Genomic DNA, 25,033 nt, shown 5'->3' on the forward strand with positions numbered 1-25,033 from the left:
TGAGTACGGCGATACCACATGTGTGACACTTTTTTGCTGCCAAGGTGGGCAAAGGGGCACACATTCCAAAGTGCACCTTTCGGATTTCACCAGCCATTTTTTACAGATTTTGATTTCAAACTACTTCTCACACATTTGGGCCCCTAAATTGCCAGGGCAGTATAACTACGCCACAAGTGACCCCATTTTGGAAAGAAGACACCCCAAGGTATTCCATGAGGGGCATGGCGAGTTCCTAGAATTTTTTATTTTTTGTCGCAAGTTAGTGGAATATGAGACTTTGTAAGGAAAAAAATAAAAATAAAAAAAATCATCATTTTCCGCTAACTTGTGACAAAAAATAAAAAATTCTAGGAACTCGCAGTGCCCCTCACGGAATACCTTGGGATGTCTTCTTTCCAAAATGGGGTCACTTGTGGCGTAGTTATACTGCCCTGGCAATTTAGGGACCCAAATGCGTGAGAAGTAGTGTGAAATCAAAATCTGTAAAAAATGGCCTGCGAAATCCGAAAGGTGCACTTTGGAATATGTGCCCCTTTGCCCACCTAGGCTGCAAAAAAGTGTCACACATCTGGTATCGCCGTACTCGGGAGAAGTTGGGGAATGTGTTTTGGGGTGTAATTTTACATATACCCATGCTGGGTGAGATAAATATCTTGGTCAAATGCCAACTTTGTATAAAAAAATGGGAAATGTTGTCTTTTGCCAAGATATTTTCTCACCCAGCATGGGTATATGTAAAATGACACCCCAAAACACATTCCCCAACTTCTCCTGAGTACGGCGATACCAGATGTGTCACACTTTTTGGCAGCCTAGGTGGGCAAAGGGGCACACATTCCAAAGAGCACCTTTAGGATTTCACCAGCCATTTTTTACAGATTTTGATTGCAAACTACTTCTCACACATTTGGGCCCCTAAATTGCCAGGGCAGTATAACTACCCCACAAGTGACCCCATTTTGGAAAGAAGACACCCCAAGGTATTCTGTGAGGGGCACGGCGAGTTCCTAGAATTTTTTATTTTTTGTCGCAAGTTAGTGGAATATGAGACTTTGTAAGGAAAAAAATAAAAATAAAAAAATCATCATTTTCTGCTAACTTGTGACAAAAAATAAAAAATTCTAGGAACTCGCCATGCCCCTCACGGAATACCTTGGGGTGTCTTCTTTCCAAAATGGGGTCACTTGTGGGGTAGTTATACTGCCCTGGCAATTTAGGGGACCATATGCGTGAGAAGTACCTTGCAATCAAAATGTGTAAAAAATGGCTGGTGAAATCCTAAAGGTGCACTTTGGAATATGTGCCCCTTTGCCCACCTTGGCAGCAAAAAAGTGTGACACATCTGGTATCGCCGTACTCAGGAGAAGTTGGGGAATGTGTTTTGGGGTGTCATTTTACATATACCCATGCTGGGTGAGAGAAATATCTTGGCAAAAGACAACATTTCCAATTTTTTTTATACAAAGTTGGCATTTGACCAAGATATTTATCCCACCCAGCATGGGTATATGTAAAATGACACCCCAAAACACATTGCCCAACTTCTCCTGAGTACGGCGATACCAGATGTGTCACACTTTTTTGCTGCCAAGGTGGGCAAAGGTGCCCAAATTCCTTTTAGGAGGGCATTTTTAGACATTTCGGTCCCAGACTTCTTCTCACGCTTTAGGGCCCCTAAAAAGCCAGGGCAGTATAAATACCCCACATGTGACCCCATTTTGGAAAGAAGACACCCCAAGGTATTCAATGAGGGGCATGGCGAGTTCATAGAAAAAAACATTTTTGGCATAAGTTAGCGGAAATTGATTTTTTTATTTTTTTCTCACAAAGTCTCAATTTCCGCTAACTTGGGTCAAAAATTTAAAACTTTCATGGACTCAATATGCCCCTCACGGAATACCTTGGGGTGTCTTCTTTCCAAAATGGGGTCAGTTGTGGGGTGTTTGTACTGCTCTGGCATTTGAGGGTCTCCGCAATCATTACATGTATGGCCAGCATTAGGAGTTTCTGCTATTCTCCTTATATTGAGCATACAGGTAATGAGATTTTTTTTTCCCGTTCAGCCTCTGGGCTGAAAGAAAAAAATGAACGGCACAGATTTCTTCATTCGCATCGATCAATGTGGATGAAAAAATCTCTGCCCAAAAAAAAAAGGAGGGGAAAGGCGTCTGCCAGGACATAGGAGCTCCGCCCAACATCCATACCCACTTAGCTCGTATGCCCTGGCAAACCCGATTTCTCCATTCACATCAATCGATGTGGATGAATAAATCATTGCCGGGATTTTTTATATTTTTTTTATATATACAAAGTGTTTGCCAAAGCATAGGAACGCCGCCTCCTCCTCAGCTCGTATGCCTCGGCAAACATATCTGTTACTGCAGAGGAGAAATCTCGTCTTGCAGCGCCGCATACACCGACTTTTGTGTAATCTGACAGCAGCGCAATGCTTCTGTCAGAATGCACATCAGTGCTGCAGCTGCTTGATCGCTTGGTCCACCTAGAAGGTAAAAAAAAAAAAAAAAAAAAAAAAAAAAAAACAGGCCGCAACGCAATAAATTTATTAACATTAACTTTTATAAACTTTTGAAACAGAACAATAACTTTTTTGCTTACCGGTGATTTTTTTTTTGTTTTGTTTTTTTTTACCTTTATTGAACAAACCTCTCCTTCCCCATGGGACAATGTGCAAAGCGCAAATCGCCCAGAGATGCGGCGAAGTACATTATGCACTTTGTCCCAGGTGAAAGGAGAGGTTTGTGGCAGCTCTGTGTGAAAGGGCCCTAAGACCCCTGTGTGCCTGTCCTGTGTACGCAATCCCTATGCTAATAGTGTACCTGAGTGTGGAACTTGCGGAAACACTCCCCTATGCATAGGGCAGGCTGGTCAGGACAGTCAGGACAAAAAAAGGTGGTGTCACGCCTTATTCCACCCCTGCTACAGACACGACATCTTTTTCTTGTGGAACGTTGAGTTGGGGTACCAGGATAGACAGACGGGAAATGTCTGCCATGTAGCCGGCTCACTACATCAGGGCCTTGGGGCACGGACCCTCCTGGATACAGGATTTCCGAAATGATCTCTTCCTGGAATTTTAGGAAGGATCCTGTTCTCCCAGCCTTACTGTAGAGAACAAAACTATTGTACATCGCCAATTGGATCAAATAAACAGACACCTTCTTATACCAGCGTCTGGTTCTGCGGGAAACTAAATAGGGAGCCAACATCTGGTCATTGAAGTCCACCCCTCCCATGTGAAGGTTATAGTCGTGGACAGAGAGGGGTTTCACAATGACTCCAGTTGCCCGTTCAATTTGGACAGTCGTGTCTGCGTGAATGGTGGACAGAAGGTAAACGTCCCTCTTGTCCCTCCACTTCACCGCGAGCAGTTCTTGGTCACACAAGGCAGCCCTCTCCCCCCGTGCAAGTCGGGTACTAACGAGCCGTTGGGGGAAGCCCCGGCGACTAGGTCGCGCGGTGCCACAGCATTGAATTCCGACTAGATGTAAGTGCCGAAAGAGGGCCACGCTTGAGTAAAAATTGTCCACGTATAAGTGGTACCCCTTGTGGAGTAAGGGTGACACCAAGTCCCAGACAATCTTGCCACTGCTCCCCAGGTAGTCAGGACATCCGACCGGCTCCAGTTTTGAGTCTTTTCCCTCATAGACCCTAAAACGATATGTATAGCCTGTGGCCCTTTCACAGAGCTTATACAGTTTGACCCCATACCGGGCGCGCTTGCTGGGGATGTACTGTTTTATGCCAAGGCGCCCGGTAAAATGTACTAGGGACTCGTCTATGCAGATGTTTTGATTAGGGGTATACGCATCTGCAAATCTGGATGACAAATGGTCTATGAGGGGCCGAATTTTATGGAGCCGGTCATAAGCAGGGTGGCCTCTTGGATGACAGGTGCTATTGTCCGTAAAATGCATAAAGCACATGATGGCCTCAAAACGTGCCCTAGACATTGCAGCAGAGAACATGGGCATGAAATGTATTGGGTCTTTAGACCAATATGACCGCAATACATTTTTTTTAGTTAGACCCATGCTGAGGAGAAGGCCCAAAAAAAATTTAAACTCGGAAACAGTGACTGGTTTCCACCGGAAAGGCTGGGCATAGAAGCTTTCCGGATTGGCGGTAATAAACTGTGTGGCGTAGCGGTTGGTTTCTGCCACAACTAGGTCATAGAGATCCGCGGTGAAGAACAGCTCAAAAAACTGAAGGGCCGATCCTAAATGAGCCGTCTCCACGCGAACTCCAGACTGGGCGGTGAAAGGGGGCAATACGGGTGCGGCGGAATCAGGGGATTGCCAATTAGGATTTGCCAGCACCTCTGGGAGACTAAGGGTTCTACGGGCCTGTGAACGCGGTGGCTGCGACGGGGGAGTTATTGCACGTGCCACCGTACCAGCTGGAACTGCCCTTCTGGTGCTCGCCACTTCACCAGGGAATACGGCAGTGCTGGTAGAAGGTCCAGGCTGTGCTGCGCTGCTGGTGTATGCCGCACCATAAACATGATCAGCGCTAGCACCACTCTGCTGCAAATGAGGATCATCATGCAGGGTAGGCAGAACTCTTACATGGGATCGGGTACGTCTGGCCGTAGCAGGGACCTCTACCTCGTCATCCTCACTAGCCGTTAGAGTGCCACTGCTGTCTACAGGTTCATATTCTGAACCACTGGATTCAGCGGATGAGGCGTCCCCATCGCTTTCATCCATCACGGCCAGAATCCTGTAGGCCTCTTCAGCGGAATACCCCTTGTTTGACATTTTGGGTTCACTAAATTTAGGGGGTATTCCTCTGAGACTACCCAGGAAAAAGAGCAAACCTGCCTAGTAAAAGGGAGTGCTTGCGAAGTAAAGCTGCGATCGCTAATAAAGATCCAAAAAGCTCAAAAGTGATCTTTTATAGCGCCGCAGCGATTTTACGGTGTTTTTGCAGTGATCAGAAAAAAAAAATTCTGTCACTGCGGTGGGGCGGACTGAACGCAAGTGTGCGCACAAGATCAGGCCTGATTGGGCGAACACTGCGTTTTTTGTAGAACCTAAGGTGACCCTAATGTACTTATATAGATCTGATTGCGATCAGTATTGATCACTTACAGATACTATATAGTACTAGTGCTGATTAGCGACAGCGATGACGCTAATCAGCGACTAATCGGTGACTGCGGTGCGGTGCGGTGGGCGCTAAACTACCTAGCAAGTAGCTAACTACCTGGCAGGGGTGAGGGACCCTTACAGGGGGGGGTGATCAATGACAGGGGGGTGGACAAGGGGGTGATCAGGGTGATCAGGGAGTCTAATATGGGTGATCAGGTGCTAAATAAGGGGTTAATAAATGACAGGGTAATATCTAATGTGTAGTGTGGTGTTTGGTGCTACTTACTGAGCTGCCTGTGTCCTCTGGTGGTCGATCCAAGCGAAAGGGACCACCAGAGGACCAGGCAGCAGTTATATCAGACGCTATTTTCAAAATAGCGTCTGACATAACCATTTCATTGGACGATTCAAAAATCTACAGCCTGCCAGCCAATGATCGCGGCCGGCAGGCTGCAGATGAACTTGTGCACTATGCGTTCCTGTGAACGCGCGCTCCTGTGTGCGCGCGTTCACAGGAAATCTCGGCTCACGCGAGATGACGCCAATCGGCGTTAGCGTAGCCTGGGAGCGCCGCAGAGATGACGCCTTTCGGCGTTAGAGTAGCGGTAAGTGGATAATTATATACAGAAGATGCCCAGGTTATACCAGTATGCTCCATATCACTGTATACAAGAAGATGTATAACTTATACCAGCTGTACGTATATAATTATATACAGAATATACCCAGGTTATACCAGCATGCTCCATATCACTGTATACAAGAAGATGTACAACTTATACCAGCTTTACATATACAATTATATGCCAAGGTGGTAGTACCCACATAGGGTTTATTAGGGATTCCGCCCTTACAGGGTCAGGTATCCAGACGGGGACGTCCCTTGCGGGGCAAGTTCCTCGTGTAGATAGGTACGGCGTACTAGCCCCTGTCCCTCACATGGGGTTTTCTAGGGCAAATCTGCCCTGTTATCCAATAACGTACAGGGGCGAACACGCTTGGTACCTTCCAGTATGACGATCCACCATTAAATGTCCGTCTCTATCTTCAACACTGTTTGAGAGAACCCGCGGTCTACCTCCACACCTGGGTGAGAACGTTCCTGTTTATATATATATATATACCTTTTTACCATACTGTATGTCTATGTTCAGTCTAGGCCCTTAGGGCTGTTTCATGTTGTTTGTTACAGAGGTCCATCCTCTAGTGTCTACTTATTTTAGAATTACCTATATTAAATGCTAAGTTTTACCCCTCTGTCCCCTAGGGGATCAGTACATTTGCCTTGTGTTCTTTAGCCCAAACAAGTCTCTTCTGCTTGTTGCCTGTCCTTAGCAGTGGTTTCCTAGCAGATATTCTACCACAAAGGCCTGATTCACACAGTCTCCTCTAAGGCCTCTTTCACACTTGCGTTGTCCGGATCCGGCGTGTACTCCACTTGCCGGAATTACACGCCGGATCCGGAAAAACGCAAGTGTACTGAAAGCATTTGAAGACGGATCCGTCTTCAAAATGCTTTCAGTGTTACTATGGCACCCAGGACGCTATTAAAGTCCTGGTTGCCATAGTAGGAGCGGGGAGCGGTATACTCACAGTCCGTGCGGCTCCCGGGGCGCTCCAGAGTGACGTCAGAGCGCCCCATGCGCATGGATCATCTGATCCATGCGATCACGTGATCCATGCGCTTGGGGCGCCCTGACGTCACTCTGGAGCGCCCCGGGAGCCGCACGGATGGTAAGTATGCTGCTGCCCCGCTCCCCACTACACTTTACCATGGCTGCCAGGACTTTAGTGTCCCGGCAGCCATGGTAACCATTGAGAAAAAGCTAAACGTCGCATCCGGCAATGCGCCGAAACGACGTTTAGCTTAAGGCCGGATCCGGATCAATGCCTTTCAATGGGCATTCATTCCGGATCCGGCCTTGCGGCAAGTGTTCCGGATTTTTGGCCGGAGCAAAAAGCGCAGCATGCTGCGCTATTTGCTGCGGCCAAAAAACGTTCTGTTCCGGAACGGAAGACATCCTGATGCATCCTGAAGGACGGACTGTCCATTCAGAATGCATTAGGATAATCCTGATCAGTATTCTTCCGGCATAGAGCCCCGACGACGGAACTCTATGCCGGAAGAAAAGAACGCAGATGTGAAAGAGCCCTTAACAGTTGTTCTAGAGATGTGTCTGCTGCTAGAACTCTGTTGGCATTGACCTGGTCTCTAATCTGAGCTGCTGTTAACCTGCGATTTCTGAGGCTGGTGACTCGGATGAACTTATCCTCCGCAGCAGAGGTGACTCTTGGTCTTCCTTTCCTGGGGCGGTCCGCATGTGAGCCAGTTTCTTTGTAGCGCTTGATGGTTTTTGTGACTGCACTTGGGGACACTTTCAAAGTTTTTCCAATTTTTTGGACTGACTGACCTTCATTTCTTAAAGTAATGATGGCCACTCGTTTTTCTTTACTTAGCTGCTTTTCTCTTCCCATAATACAAATTTTAACAGTCTATTCAGTAGGACCATCAGCTGTGTATCTACCTGACTTCTCCACAACGCAACTGATGGTCCCAACCCCATTTATAAGGCAAGAAATCCCACTTATTAAACCTGACAGGGCACACCTGTGAAGTGAAAACCATTTCAGGTGACTACTCATCTTGAAGCTCATCAAGAGAATGCCAAGAGTGTGCAAAGCAGTAATCAAAGCAAAAGGTGGCTACTTTGAAGAACCTAGAATATGACATATTTTCAGTTGTTTCACACTTTTTTGTTATGTATATAATTCCACATGTGTTAATTCATAGTTTTGATGCCTTCAGTGTGAATCTACAATTTTCATAGTCATGAATATAAAGAAAACTCTTTGAATGAGAAGGTGTGTCCAAACTTTTGGTCTGTACTGTATATAATTATATACAGAAGATGCCCATGTTATACCAGCCTGCTCCATATCACTGTATACAAGAAGATGTATAACTTATACCAGCTGTACATATACAATTATATACAGAATATACCCAGGTTATACCAGCATGCTCCATATCACTGTATACAAGAGGATGTATAAATTATATACAGAAGATGCCCAGGTTATACCAGCATGCTTCATATCACTATATACAAGAAGATGTATGGCTTATACCAGCTGTACATATATAATTATATACAGAAGATGCCCAGGTTATACCAGCATGGTCCATATCACTATATACAAGAAGATGTATAACTTATACCAGCTGTGCATATATAATTATATACAGAAGATACCCAGGTTATACCAGCATGGTCCATATCACTATATACAAGAAGATGTATAACTTATACCAGCTGTACATATGTAATTATATACAGAGGATCCCCAGGTAATACCAGCATGGTCCATATCACTATATACAAGAAGATGTATAACTTATACCAGCTGTACATATATAATTATATAAACAAAGGATAGAAGCAGGTTACAGAGCCTCTACTGACAGCAAAGTACGGATTGGTGCTCTCTCCAATATGGCAGTACCAATTGCCAAAAATATTGGATATACTGTATAAACTCAAGAGATGGAGGGCACTCAGATGGATGGGTATATATAAAGGAGTCAGTTATAGTATATAACCATTATTTATTACATAAATTCACACCATTCAGCAAATCACTAAATAGGACAATCGTACTGCTTAGTCACAATTAGTATGTCCTCCTATAGCTGGAAGAAAATTCAAAACATACACAGAAATTATAAAAATTATACAAGGAAACCTACTAATGCAGGTGATCAGTCTGCATGTAGGTCCTATATAGATGTGCACTGTGGTTAAAATGGATTAAGAGTTTAAAAGTTTTTGCTGATGTAGGTACGCTTGTGTCCCAAGGAGCGGTCACCTTAAGAGAGGGGGAGAAATCAAATTGTCTTACCCCGTATAGCCGGGTTCCAAGAGGCTATTGTGAGGGGATGTCTTTGTTAGGAGCGCTCCGATCCTGTGTGTCGTTGGTGCGCACGTATTCCTCGGCAGACTGATCACCTGCATTAGTAGGTTTCCTTTTATAATTTTTATAATTTCTGTGTATGTTTTGAATTTTCTTCCAGCTATAGGAGGACATACTAATTGTGACTAAGCAGTACGATTGTCCTATTTAGTGATTTGCTGAATGGTGTGAATTTATGTAATAAATAATGGTTATATACTATAACTGACTCCTTTATATATACCCATCCATCTGAGTGCCCTCCATCTCTTGAGTTTATACCGTATATAATTATATACAGAATATACCCAGATTATACCAGCATGCTCCATATCACTGTATACAAGAAGATGTATAACTTATACCAGCTGTACATATATAATTATATACAGAATATACCCAGGTTATACCAGTATGCTCCATATCACTATATACAAGAAGATGTGTAACTTATACCAGCTATACATATATAATTATATACAGAAGATGCCCAGGTTGTACCAGCATGCTCCATATCACTGTATACAAGAAGATGTATAACTTATACCAGCTGTACATATATAATTATATGCAGAATATACCCAGATTATACCAGCATGCTCCATATCACTGTATACAAGAAGATGTATGACTTATACCAGCTGTACATATATAATTATATACAGAATATACCCAGGTTATACCAGCATGCTCCATATCACTGTATACAAGAAGATGTATAACTTATACCAGCTGTACATATATAATTATATGCAGAATATACCCAGATTATACCAGCATGCTCCATATCACTGTATACAAGAAGATGTATGACTTATACCAGCTGTACACATATAATTATATACAGGAGATGCCCAGGTTATACCAGCACGCTCCATATCACTGTATACAAGAAGATGTATAACTTATACCAGCTGTACATATATAATTATATGCAGAATATACCCAGATTATACCAGCATGCTCCATATCACTAGTCAATATACAAGAAGATGTATAACTTATACCAGCTGTACATATATAATTATATGCAGAATATACCCAGATTATACCAGCATGCTCCATATCACTGTATACAAGAAGATGTATGACTTATACCAGCTGTACATATATAATTATATACAGAATATACCCAGGTTATACCAGTATGCTCCATATCACTATATACAAGAAGATGTATAACTTATACCAGCTGTACATATATAATTATATACAGAAGATGCCCAGGTTATACCAGCATGCTACATATCCCTATATACAAGAAGATGTATAACTTATACCAGCTGTACATATATAATTATATACAGAATATACCCAGGTTATACCACACACTCCATATCACTGTATACAAGAAGATGTACCGTATTTTTCGCCCTATAAGACGCACCGGCCTATAAGACGCACCTAGGTTTTTGAGGAGGAAAATAAGAAAAAATATATTTTGAACCAAAAGGTGTGCTTTTGGTGGGTTTTGAACTAATTGTGGTCTGTGGATGGCACTGTTATGGGGGATCTGTGGGTGACGCACTGTTATGGGGGATCTGTGGGTGACACTTATGGGGGATCTGTGGGTGACACTTATGGGGGATCTGTGGGAGACACTTATGGGGGATCTGTGGGAGACACTTATGGGGGATCTGTGGGTGACACTTATGGGGGATCTGTGGGTGACACTTATGGGGGATCTGTGGGTGACACTTATGGGGGATCTGTGGGTGACACTTATGGGGGATCTGTGGGTGGCTCTTATTGGGGTCTCTGTGTATGACAGTTATGGGGGGGATCTGTGGATGACACATAGCATCTTATGCTATGTGTCATCCACAGATCCCCTCCATAAGTGTCCCTGTAGTGAATGACCCTCAATACAGGGCTGGGGGCCGGCATCTGGCTTTATAATGACAGCGGGGCCGTGCAGTGACTATTCTACTACATGGGCCCCGCTCACTGTATAATCGTATGTCTAATAGTAAATAGTTATGTACATAATCGCATAATGAGCGGAGTACTTACAACTACAAACGCTCGCCGAGAGGAGGGAGGAGGCAGGCTGGGAGGACGGGCGCTGGCAGTGTGTGAGTCATATGTCATGTGCCCACGCCGCCTGCTTCATTCATAAAGTGGGGGGCGCAGGCGCGTGACGTATGACTCACACACTGCCAGCGCCCGTCCTCCCAGCCTGCCTTCTCCCTCCTCTCGGCGAGCGTTTGTAGTTGTAAGTACTCCGCTCATTATGCGATTATGTACATAACTATTTACTATTAGACATACGATTATACAGTGAGCGGGGCCCATGTAGTAGAATAGTCACTGCACGGCCCCGCTGTCATTATAAAAGCAGATGCCGGCCCCCAGCCCCTCCTCCCTCACAGCTGATACACCCGCCGCGCGGCATCGTTGAAAATCGCAAAATAATTTGCGCAAAAAATTCGCGCAAAAATTCGCGCGGAAATTCGCAAATCGCAAAATAAGCTGCATTCGCCGTATAAGACGCACTGCTATTTTCCCCCCACTTTTGGGGGGGAAAAAGTGCGTCTTATACGGCGAAAAATACGGTATAACTTATACCAGCTTTACATATACAATTATATGCCAAGGTTATACTAGTATGCTGTATATCACTGTATATAAAAAGAGGAGATGCACAGGTTATACCGGCAGGGCACATTTCATGCACACATTAGGTGACACCTGGGCATTACTGGAATCTCCAGGAGGTCTAAAGTCTCACTTACCGAATAACAAAATCGGCGTCATCGATTTGCTTGCCGCACCTGCTCCCCTTCAGTATACCACCATTCCCCACCACAGAGCAGCGCTTCAAAGGGAGCTTGAACGGAGTATCCTAGCAACAGAGAGGAACCACTATTGTCAGTGACACACTGCTGCAGCAGGGGGCGACGTTTGGGAACAGTTGTTAACCTGGCAGAGAGAAGTGGTTGCAGCGGGGTCTATTCATCACTTTTTGAGAATCTGTCCGCATTACCCAGCACAGAAGACGCACAATCCACACAGATAAAAATAGATATGCAGGGATATTACATGTAGTAACTAACAGGGCTGATTTTAGATACCCAGATAGATATGAGATACATAGATAGATAATAGGGTGATATGAAATAGATACATTGATTGATAATAGATAGATAAGAGATAGGTAGATAGGAGATAGATAGATATTAGACAGTGTTCTTTTATTCACACAAGTGGTTGTGACATGAGGCAAGTTTGAAAAGGCTGCAATGATGATCTTAAATGTCACAACCACTTGGTGAATAAAATGACACTGTTTGTTCACCGTGTTTGGGGAAGTGCTACCAATTTATATTTTTATTAGAATAGTAGTCGAGCCAACTTCCTTGTTGCGTTACACCTTTTTTTTTATTATTCTGCTACATATGTTACAGCTGTCTTTTTTGCTAGATTAATAGCCAGATTGATAAACATAGACAGGCTCGGACTGGCTGTCACGGGCGTTCCCGCAACAGGTGGCAGGAAATTGGTGAGACTGGCAACACATGGTTTGATCTGACAGGATTTCCTTGTTGATCAATAGGCGCCTGTGTTGTTTCTGGTAATGGCCACGCTCTTGTCTCAGGTGTTGCTTAGGTGCTAATTTGACTTTCCTTATTTATTGTTGCTTCTCCCACAATGGTGTGTGGTTTATAGCTTCAGTTTCAGTTGTGGATTGCTGGTGTGTCGATCTCGGCAGAGTTCTTGGTGCTTCCATAGCCCCTTAAGTTAAGTCTTTCCTTTCCCTTTTTGTATTTTGTTTGGGTTCTTTGTTTTGCCTTTCCCTATTGTTTGTATTAGGTCTGAAGGAGACTCCTGTTCGTCCTTCCTTTTGGAGGAACAGGTAGTCTTGTCCCTGCCATTAGTACCAGGGTTCTATAGGGCGAGATAGGACTCCAGGTATTCCTGCGTATAAACACACCTACCTCTAGGGTCTGTTCATACTGGTAGTCAGTCAAGATTTTGGTTAGGGTTCTACTAGGAGGCGTCCATCTTCTTTCCCTAATTCTGAGGCCTGATTCACTGTTATGCTCGGTGTGGTGTTTCCCTCCCACACTGAAGTGTGACACTTGCCCACCGGGGAGGCGGAGGATTCCTGTGCCCGGAGATAAGATGGAGGAGTAATTATTTCTCTTGTTTCTCAGGCGAGAGAATTATTGTAGCCACTAGGTGGCAGTATCGCACAGAGATGCAGCCTCCTACTGGTGTAAATTATACAGGAGGCTGCAGGGCTGTATCTTCTAAACTTCCCGGCTGCTGGCAGTGAAGGAGGAGAGAACATGTCTGGCCATCCTCCTGCCCTCCCTGCTGTCAGGTGTGTGACAGTAGTGAGCTGTAGGAGACTGTAAGGGGGAAATAGGGGATTTGTTTATAACAGAAACAGATCTATGAATGTGTGTTGCTCTCTGCAGAGTTCCGAGTGGCATTGGGGGTACTCTACCCTAGGTCCCCCCAATGCCTCTGCTTTAGGTGCACCCTCAAAAGTGCCCCAGCTCCAGATGCCCCCACTTTTAATGCACCCCAAATATTGCATCTTTTCCAGTTGCCCCCTAATACCTCTTCTCCAGGATCCCCACTATTACCCTGCCTCAGGTGACCCTAATGCCTGTTTCAGTTATGACCCTCTGTTTGTGCCCTTTGCTCACGTTGCTCCTCTAGCACCTTTGCTTGGGCTTTGTTAAATGTTATGACCTGCAAAGGGGGTTGGACTTATGCCCGAAAAATTCTGCACAGTGCGTCACATTCTCCAGTATTGAAAATAATGGTTTACATTGTGGTAGTGATGATATTCTGTATTTAAAGGCATCACTGCTGCCATGTAAAGAGATACTGGCGGAGTGATGGAGGATTGAAAGCGGTTGTCCAGGTTTTCAAGTTATCCTCTCCACACCATAGGGCATAACTATATAATAAATGGGGTCCAATTCTGCTAACCCCATTGATTCTAGGAACAGGTCCTGTTTCCCCTTTTTATTGTGTGGCAGGCCACACATATGCCCTGCGTCTCCATTTATTCTCTTTGGGACCACTGAAAAAAGCCAGCGCTGTACTCCTCCATCTCCAGCGACCCCATAGAGAATGGATGGAGAGGCAGGGCATATGCTCGACCTGCCATTCAACCAAGAAGGGGGATCAGTGGGGGCTCCAGCGTTCAGACCCCCACGGATCACTTAGTATCCCTGATCCTGTGGATAGAGGATAACTAGAAAAGTGGACACAGGCCCTTTAACAGGCGAGCATTTCTATTTTAGTTTGACACATATTTTGGGCCAGATTTAAAATTTTAACTAATTTTTATTTTTTTACACCCAAAGATAACTTTTAAGGATAGGGAATGTGAAAAGGTCCAACAGCTATGACATGACAGGTGATAAGTGTCTGATTGATGGGGGTCTAACTGCTGGGACCCCCATGATCAAGGGAGCGTGGTCTTAAGACCCTTGTGTACATAGATTGGTGGTAATGCAATTCAATGTCTCAGGACCCCTTTTTTCATGATCAGTGGGTGCTCCAGCTGTCAGACCCCAGCAATCTGATATTTATCACCTATCCTGTAGATAGGCAATAGGTCATTATGGTAGGACAACCCTTTTAAATATACTGTAGATTTTGTACAATATGAGGAGGTTAAGATTTGGTAAATTTCATGTCAGACATTTATGACTTAAGTGCAGGATATCCATATATGTGTAAATTCTGCCACATGTATGTTTGTGCATTTTGCTGTGAATGTCTGTCACCATACTTCATCTTTAATATTTCTGTTATCACTGTAAGTGCTCATGAACACGACCGTTGCATGTTTTACAGGCTGCAAATTGCGTATATATGCAAAACATGGATACCAGGTGTGTGCATTCCACATTATGCGGAACAGAACAGCCGGGCTCTAATAGAACAGTCCTATCCTTGACTGTGATGTGGACAATAATAGGACATGTTCTATCATTTTTAAGAACGGCCATGCGGACATACAGACACGGAATGCACAAGGAGTCTTTTTTTTCTTTTTGCGGCCCCATTGAAGCGAAGTGAAGTGAACGGTACAGACATGGAAAAAAAATAAGTTTGTGTGCAGGAGCCCTAAGGTGGGCCCCCAGAATCAGTTACTCTGGTGGGCCCTAAGTACCCCAGTCCGACACTGGACATAGACATATGATAGAGATAGATAGATAGATAGATAGAGAGATATGAGAGATACATATGATATATAGACAGTGTCGGACTGGGGTACCTAGGGCCCACCATTGTAACTGATTTTGGGGGCCCACCTTAGGGCTCATGCACACAAACGTATTTTTTCCCGTGTCTGTACCATTTTTTTATTTTTTTTTGTGGCCTGTATGTGAAACCATTCACTTCAAGGGGGCCGCAAAGAACAGAAATTACTCCATGTGTATTCCGTGTCTGTATGTCCGCATAATTATAAAATATGTCCTATTATTGTCGGCATTATAGACAAGGATAGGACTGTTCTATTAGAGGCCGGCTGTTCTGTCCCGCATAATGTGGAATGCAATTTGCGGACAGCAAAACATCCAACAATCGTGTTCAATGAGCACTTACAGAAATATTAAAGATGAAGTATGATGGCAGACATTCACTGCAAAATGCACAAACATACTGTACATGTGGCAGAATTTAGGCTACTTTCACATTTGCAGTAGCAGGGTCCGGCAGGATGTTACGGCAGGGGAACAGCCTGCCTCATCCGTGCTAACGCTAGCCCACCGTGCCGCCGGAAATCAGCTTTCGTTTTTGTCTGGCCACCTCTCGGAATGTTTGCCCTGCTGCCCTATTATAGTGAATGGGGCTAGAGCGGACCTCCGGCGGCATGGTGGGCTATCGTAAGCACAGATCTGGAAGGCTGGAAGGCTGTTCCCCCACTGGAATAGCCTGCCGGACCCTGCTACCGCAAGTGTGAAAGTAGCCTTACACATACAGTTGCAAGAAAAAGTATGTGAACCCTTTGGAATGATATGGATTTTTGCACAAATTGGTCATAAAATGTGATCTGATCTTCATCTAAGTCACAACAATAGACAATCACAGTCTGCTTAAATGTTACCATGTTTTTATTGAACACACCATGTAAACATTCACAGTGCAGGTGGAAAAAGTATGTGAACCCTTGGATTTAATAACTGGTTGAACCTCTTTTGGCAGCAATAACTTCAACCAAACGTTTCCTGTAGTTGCAGATCAGACGTGGACAACTGATCCTCTTTACAGAACTGTTTCAGTTCAGCAATATTCTTGGGATGTCTGGTGTCTCGCTTCTAGGTGCTATGGGGGCATCTAGAGGCTCCGTCTACTCACTATTTCTGCCGCCCAACGCGTCCCTCCAGCCCACCCTGCTCCTCTTGATTGACAGCCAACTTCGCTCCATCTCGAATTCCAGCACCTGCGCCGTGCGCTTCTGTATTCGGCGCAGGCGCAGTGACTGTCGGACCGCTCTCTGCGCCGGCATCTTCACTGCGGTCTGACAGTCACTGAACCTAGAGGCTCATTTGCATATCAATAAAAGTATGTTTTTAAGCTTAACGGCAGCAGACAAAGGTAATACAAGAGCACTGTTAGGTAGTGCAGACACTAGCACATCGCTAGTGTCAGTCAGCGAAAAATCTAAAAATCTGGTGGTAGAAACCCTTTAAGTTCTCCTGCAAAATATCTTGATAAACCTGGGAATTCATTTTTCCTTTGATGATAGCAATCCGTCCAAGCTCTGATGCAGCAAAGAAGCCCCAAACCATGATGCCCCCACCACCATACTTCACAGTTGGGATGAGGTTTTGATGTTGGTGTGCTGTGCCTCTTTTTCTCCACACATAGTGTTGTGTGTTTCTTCCAAACAACTCAGCTTTGGTTTCATCTGTCCACAGAATATTTTGCCAGTACTGCTGTGGAACATCCAGGTGTTCTTGTGCAAACTGTAAATGTGCAGCAATGTTTTTTTTGGACAGCAGTGGCTTCCTCTGTGGTATCCTCCCATGAAATCCATTCTTGTTTAGTGTTTTACGTATCGTAGATTCGCTAATAGGGATGTTAGCATATGCCAGAGACTTTAGTAAGTCTTTAGCTGACACTCTAGGATTCTTCTTCTTCACCTCATTGAGCAGTCTGCGCTGTGCTCTTGCAGTCATCTTTAAAGGACGGCCACTCCTAGGGAGAGTAGCAGCAGTGCTGAACTTTCTCCATTTATAGACAATTTGTCTTACCGTGGACTGATGAACAGCAAGGCTTTTGGAGATACTTTTATAACCCTTTCCAGCTTTATGCAAGTCAAGAATTCTTAATCGTAGGTCTTCTGAGAGCTCTTTTGTGCGAGGCATCATTCACATCAGGCAATGCTTCTTGTGAAAAGCAAACCCAGAACTGGTGTGTGTTTTTTATAGGGCAGAGCAGCTGTAACCAACACCTCCAATCTCATCTCATTGATTGGACTCCAGTTGGCTGACACCTCACTCCAATTAGCTCTTGGAGATGTCATTAGTCTGGGGGTTCACATACTTTTTCCACCTGCACTGTGAATGTTTACATGATGTGTTCAATAAAAACATGGTAACATTTAATTCTTTGTGTGTTTATTAGTTTAAGCAGACTGTGATTGTCTATTGTTGTGACTTAGATGAAGATCAGATCACATTTTATGACCAATTTGTGCAGAAATCCATATCATTCCAAAGGGTTCACATACTTTTTCTTGCAACTGTATATTGATATCCTGCTCTTAAGTCAGTCAGAAAAAAGACACATGCAGTTTCTATCACACATAGGAAACACGCAATGCACGCACCAAGAAAGTTTTTGCCTAACCCTATTAAGTGTAGCACACCTAAAGGGGCTGCCTCACTTACTAATTCATTCTCCATATTAGCTCTTTTCCATCACATTATACACAGCACGTATCCAAGGTTTTGACCACTCTGCAATCCACTTGCACACTATAGGTAAAGGTGTTGGCCTATGCGCACTTCCAGCCTTTCCCTATAGTGTGTAAGCACGGCCACCACTGCTGGAATGCAGGGTGGGGATACGTGCTGTGTATAATGTGATGGAAAGGAGGGAATATGGATAATAGCAATACATTAGTAAGTGCCTTCTATTAACTTTCTCTACATGATAAATGCCATTTACTGAAGTGACATCTAATTACATTACCGCCAATCTACGTACACAAGGGTACGTACCCCCACCAATCAGACACTTATAACCTGTCGTGTCATAGCTGTTGGACCTTTTCACATTCCCTATCCTTAAGGCCCCTTTCACACAGGTGACAATTCCGTGCGGGTGCAATGCGTGAGGTGAATGTATTGCACCCGCACTGAATCCGGACCAATTCACTTTAATGGGGCTGCTCAGATGAGCGGTGATTTTCACGCATCACTTGTGCGTTGCGTGAAAATCGCAGGTTCTATATTGCGTTTTTCACGCAACGCAGGCCACATAGAAATGAATGGGGATGCGTGAAAATCGCAAGCATCCGCAAACAAGTGCGGATGCAATGTGATTTTCATGTATGGTTGCTGGGAAATGATGTTAGTAAATTGATAAAATTAAATTGTATGTATTATTTTCACTTATAACATAGTTATAAAGGAAAATAATAGCATTCTTAATACAGAATGCTTACTAAAATGTTGCTTGAGGGGTTAAAAAAATAATAAAAATAACTCACCTCATCCACTTTATCGCGCAGCCGACATCGTCTTCTTTCAGGACCTGCTAAAGGACCTTTGATGACGTAATCGCGCTCACCACATTGTGAGCGCAGTGACATCAGCGCAGGTCCTGCTGAATGAAGATAGAAGGATAGAGGATGAGGTGGGGGTCTGAACGATGGAGCTCCCACTGATCCCCCTTCTTGATTGAGTGGCAGGTCGAGCATATGCCTTGCCTCTCCATCCATCCTCTATGGCAGGGATGCACAACCTTTTCTGGTTGGGGGTCACATTGTCAGCCTGAACCAATTCCAAGGGTTGAAAATAAAACATAAAGGAGTATTACCAACTGAAATACTATATTTATGGCATATTAAACATACAGTGTATATATATCATAAATGTCTAGTTACACTTCTAGGATTCCCATCTAATGAGAGAATACATGAAAGATACATGTGAGCAGTCACAAGACATAGACATACATGTCTGTTACCATATGGTTGGGGGCCACACAAAATGGTATTGAGGGCTGCATGTGGCCCCCGGGCCGCAGGTTGTGCACCCCTGCTCTATGGGGTAGTACAGCGCTGGCTATTTCCAGTGGTCCCAAAGAGAATGAATGTTGCAGCAGGGCATATGTGTAGCCTGTCACACCATCAAAAAGGGGATCAGTGGGGGGGGGGGTAGTCGCAGAATCGGACCCCACTAATCATAAAGTTATGCCCTACGGTGTGGAGAGGATAACTTGAAAACCTGGACAACCCTTTTAAATCCTCCACCACCAGTATCTCTTTACATGGCAGCAGTGATGCCTGTAAATACGGAATATCATCACTGCCGCCATGTAAACCATTTGTGTCAATACTGGAGAATGTGACGCACTGTGCAGAATTTTTCGGACATAAGTTCAACCCCCTTTGCAGGTCATAACCTTTAACAAAGCCCAAGCAAAGGTGCTAGAGGAGCAACGTGAGCAAAGGGCACAAACGAAAGGTCATAACTGAAACAGAGGCATTAGGGTCACCTGAGGCAGGGTAGTAGTTGGTATCCTGGAGCAGGGGTAACTGGAGAAGAGGCAATATTAGCGGTGCATTTAGAGTGGGGGCATCTGGGGCACTAATGGGGGTGCACCTAAAGCAGGGGCATTAAGGTCACCTAAGGCAGGGTAATAGTGGTGATCCTGGAGCAGAGGTATTAGGGGGGGAACTGGAGAAGAGGCAATATTAGGGGTGCATTTAGAGTGGGGGCATCTGGAGCTGGGGCACTTATGGGGGTGCACCTAAACCAGAGGCATTAGGGTCACCTGTGGCAGGGTAATAGTGGGGATCCTGAAGCAGCTGCAGGGGTATTAGGAGGGCAACTGGAGAAGATTCAATATTAGGGGGTGCTTTTAGAGTGGGGGCATCTTGAGCTTTGGCACTAATGGGGGTGCACCTAAAGCAGAGGACCTAGGGCAGAGTCCCCCCAATGCCACTCTGAACTCTGCAGAGAGCAGCACACATACACAGATCTGTATCTGCTATAAGCGATGGCAGCGATATGCAGTCCGCAAAATGGCAATGTCAGTGTTTTGAGGATCCGCAAAACACCTACGGATGTGTAAATGGACCCTTACTGTGCGATCTTGCCACCTAGTAGTTACAATAATTATCTCTCCTGAGAAAGGAGAAAAAAATTACTCCTCTATCTTATCTCGGGGGCGCAGGAGACTGGGGGCCCACCGAGGAATCCCCCGCCTCCCCGGTGGGCCAGTCCGAGCCTAGATATAGATACATGAGATAGGTAGATGGATAGATAAATAGATATACGTGATAGATAGGACATATATAGACAGATAGATGATAGATAGATGACAGATGGATATTAGATGGATAGATAGATGGTTTCTGAAGTGAAATAACACGGAGGCTGGTCTCATTATCAGGGAGCTCGGGAACACTACGGCTGGATTCTCACAGTTGTCTGTAACCAGCCATTGTGATTGTGTAGCGCACACAGCAGATGGGCCGCACAATGTATTTACATATGTGCATATTAACAAGCTCATTACAATATATGGAAATAAAAAAGACTGAATTATACATATATGAACAGGTGGATTTATCTGCCGAAATGAGAAGCTGACCGTTTTGTCGTTGCCTGATATATCTTCTACCCACTTAGTTTACGGGGAAGCTGGGTGACAACCAATTTAGCCGCCATTACAATAGTATTTACAGCCTTCTGGGGCAGTTTTTTTTTTTTTTGGCCAAAGCCAGAAGTGGGTTGGAAGGAAAAGCTGCTGGATCCACTTCTGGCTTTAGACAAAAAGCTGCATCAAAAGCTGTCACACAAAGCTCGGACGGAGTGCGACACCACCCTGGGATGGAGTGCGACACTGCCCTCGGACGGAGTGTGACACACGCCCCTTTGGCTCCCACCCTGTCTTTCTGGGCCCCTGAACAGCAGATCTTGACAACTATGTCATTTTACATCTAGGCAGAGTGAGTCAGGGAAGGTGGTTTAATGACCACCCAGCTTTCCCAGATGCAGATATCACCTGAGGTGAATAGTTAACACGATGCCAGGATTTCCTGGGGGATTGTGGGTAAAATGGCCATTCATTCTGTTGTTTCTTAGTTAAGAGAACCACAAACATCTGAACAGTGGTCTGCATTAATCGGCATGGGAATGGCGGCAGAGGTTGTGCTGACCTGCGGGAAGAGGCTGTACGTGGCGTTGTCGATGATAAGTGAATACAAGAACTCCCCATCAAACCACAGGTTCTCGCCCACAGGGGTGTTTACTTTAGTCATGGAGAAGAGGTGACCGGGGTCACAGCAATCATCCAACTGTTTCCTGAAAGAGAAAGGGAAAATTAATATGAATGAAGGGAGAAACGTAAGACACCATGTACCTGCATCATGTCTTACGCTGGGTTCACACCTGAGCGTTTTACAGCGCGTTCAAACGTGCTGTAAAACGCTCAACACATGAAAACCAATGCTTCCCTATGGCCCTGGTTCACACTTGAGCGTTTTACAGCGCGTTTGAACGCGCTGAAAAACGCCCTACACTCAAAAAAGTTCTTGAGCTTCTTTGGGGCGTTTTGTCGCGCGTTCCCGTACATAGACTTTCGGGAACGCGCGACAATGGGCGTTCGCTTGTCTCTGTATGCGCGATTGTAAACGCTGGTACAATCGCGTATACAGAGCGCTCCTTTCAGAACGCTCAGGTGTGAACCCAGGGTTACACATTACTCACATCCAGAGCTGTGTTCACAATTCTGTTGTTACATCATGCCTTATATGCTCACGGCTGTGTAGTTTATGGGGGTTTTCTGTACCAAATTTTTTTTAACAGATAATGGGGCATTTCACATTAACCCCTTCCCCCGTATGCATTTTGGGCCTAAGTAACCAAGCAATGTTTTTCATCTTTTAATCGATGCGTTCCAAGAGCTATAACTTTTTTATTTTTACGTCGATGAGGTCTTTAGTTTTTAATGGCACCATTTTGGGGTACACAAAATCATTGATTAGTACCAACATTGTCTTTTTACATGTTTAAATTTTGTGACGTTCATCTTGCGGCATTAACTAACACGCTAACTTTACTCTAGGTCCGTATGATTACAGCAATACCAAACACATAGGGCACGGGTGTCAAACACAAGGCCCGCCAGCCTTCACCTTTTATTATCACTTCCTGCAGGCGGCCCCCGCTTCTCCCGGCTCCTGTATCGGGTGTATCAGCTGTGAGGGAGGAGGGGCTGGGGGCCGGCATCTGCTTTTATAATGACAGCGGGGCCCGTGCAGTGACTATTCTACTACACAGGCCCCGCTCACTGTATAATCGTATCTCTAATAGTTAATGGTTACCGTATGTATATAATCGCATAAGGAGCGCTGTGTATTACCGGTACTTACAACTACAAGCGCTCGCCGAGAGGAGGGAGGAGGCAGGCTGGGAGGATCGGCGCTGGCAGTGTGAGTCATACATCACGCGCCTGCGCCGCCCACTTTATGAATAAAGCAGGCGGCGTGGGCGCATGACGTATGACTCACGCTGCCAGCGCCTGTCCTCCCGGCCTGCCTCCTCCCTCCTCTCGGCGAGCGCTTGTAGTTGTAAGTACCGGTAATACACAGCGCTCCTTATGCGATTATATACATACGGTAACCATTAACTATTAGAGATACGATTATACAGTGAGCAAGGCCAGTGTAGTAGAATAGTCACTGCACGGGCCCCGCTGTCATTATAAAAGCAGATGCCGGCCCCTAGCCCGTGTATTGAGGGTCATTCACTACAGGGACACTTATGGAGGGGATCTGTGGATGACACATAGCATAAGATGCTATATATGTGTCATCCACAGATCCCCCCCATAACTGTCATACACAGATCCCCCATAAGAGCCACCCACAGATCCCCCATAAGTGTCACCCACAGATCCCCCATAAGTGTCACCCACAGATCCCCCATAAGTGTCACCCACAGATCCCCCATAAGTGTCACCCACAGATCCCCCATAACAGTGCGTCACCCACAGATCCCCCATAACAGTACCATCCACAGATCCCCCATAACAGTGCCACCCACAGACCACAATTAGTTCAAAATCCACCAAAAGCACACCTTTTGGTTCAACATATTTTTTTTCTTATTTTCCTCCTCAAAAACCTAGGTGCGTCTTATGGGCCGGTGCGTCTTATAGGGCGAAAAATACTGTAACCCTTACAGTTCTGGAATGTGTTGGATCAGGGTCCATTCACACGTCCGTTTTGGTGTTCCGCATCCGTTCCGATTAAAAACGGAACGTTATGCGGATCCATTCATTTTCAATGGAATCAGCAAATAATCGGACAGCACTCATGGTGCTCTCCGATTCCGTGATTCCGTTCCGTTCCGTGGGTTCCGTTTTTCGGATCCTGGAAAAAAAATATACCCTGTCCTACTATTTGTCCGATTTTGCGTTCCGTCATCCCATTCTAGTCAATGGATCCGTCGAAAATCTGGAAGACATGCTAAAAGCATCCTCATGTCATCCAGATTTTCGGATCCGCAAAAAACAGGAACGTTTATCTGGAAAGGTAAAAATACTGACGTGTGAATGCACCCTAACACTGACAGCGTTATGTCAGTGTTATCCAACACATTCCAGAACTGTAAGGGTTACATAGCATCATAAATCAGTATAATGCTATGTGACCCCAGTCAGCGCTTGCAGGTCAAGCTTTCAGAGCTAGTTATTACTTACATTATTAGAAAAAACAGTAATAATTGAATGCAGTGACAATAATTTATGATAATAAAGAGTGGACACATAGTCCCACAGATACAACCGGCCCTTTGAGGGTGACCAAACTGCTGATGCGGCCCCCGATGAATTTGAGTTTGACACCCCTGACATAGGGGGTCATTTATCAAACTGGTGTAAAGGAAAACTGTCTTAGTTGCCCATAGCAACCAATCAGATTCCACCTTTCATTTTCCAAGGGAGCTGTGAAAAATAAAAGGTGGAATCTGATAGGTTGCTATGGGTAACAGTGCTCCAGATAAAAAAAAAATATAAATGACCAAGAGCCATTGGCTTCTAAACCCAAATCTTTTGTCGCCGAATAAAAATGTTTAGTCGCCAACTTTAAAATGCATACGGTAATAAAAAAAAAAGGACTTGGAGAAGATGAGACGCAGGTCACAGTAATAAGCCAGCACTACATATAGGAGAATACAGCACCACATACCTCTCACATCCAGGGACATCTTCTTGGGGACAAGGTGACTAAAAATGGCGAATTGCGCGGTTTTGAGGGTTTTTTTTTCTGTTACGGTCTTCACCGAGCGGAAATATTTTTTAATATTTTAATAGCTCACACTTTTTCGGACATGGCGATATGTAATATGTTTATTCTTTATTGTTTGTAAATTTTATATGTAAAACTGGGAAGGGGGCCATTTTAACTTTTAGTATTTTGGTGTTTGTTTTTTTACTTTTTTTTATAACCATTTCTTCCCTTCGGGACTAGAACCTGGATCTTTTCATCCCTTGTCCTATTCACCCTGATAGAGATCTATCAGGGTGAATAGGATCTCACACTCTCCCTGCTGCCCTGTGCATACTACACACAGCAGCAGGGAGCTGAACATGGCAGCCAGGGATTCAGTAGTGTCCTGGCTGCCATGGTAACGATCTGAGCCCCAGCAGTGTAATCTGCCACTGGCACCAATGGAGGGGATGGGACCCTGTGGCCACCATATAACAATAAGGGGGGAAGGGAGGGGGGGGGGCTTGTGGCCAGTGATAAT

At 44.8% G+C, this 25,033-nt stretch overlaps 1 protein-coding gene across 1 annotated transcript in view; it reads right to left on the bottom strand.

The window, feature by feature from the left end:
- ST8SIA1 (ST8 alpha-N-acetyl-neuraminide alpha-2,8-sialyltransferase 1) overlaps window positions 1–25,033 on the bottom strand; it is a 63,542-nt gene that overhangs the window by 12,635 nt on the left and 25,874 nt on the right. Inside the window, exons 2-3 of the mRNA XM_044277966.1 lie at window positions 21,439–21,583; window positions 11,801–11,910 (exon numbers count right to left, since the gene is read on the bottom strand). Of these exons, the coding sequence (XP_044133901.1) occupies window positions 11,801–11,910; window positions 21,439–21,583 (255 nt within the window). The remainder of the gene's footprint in view (window positions 1–11,800; window positions 11,911–21,438; window positions 21,584–25,033) is intronic.

This window comes from Bufo gargarizans, chromosome 2 (assembly GCF_014858855.1).
Source record: "Bufo gargarizans isolate SCDJY-AF-19 chromosome 2, ASM1485885v1, whole genome shotgun sequence".
NCBI classification, from domain to species: Eukaryota; Metazoa; Chordata; class Amphibia; order Anura; family Bufonidae; genus Bufo; species Bufo gargarizans.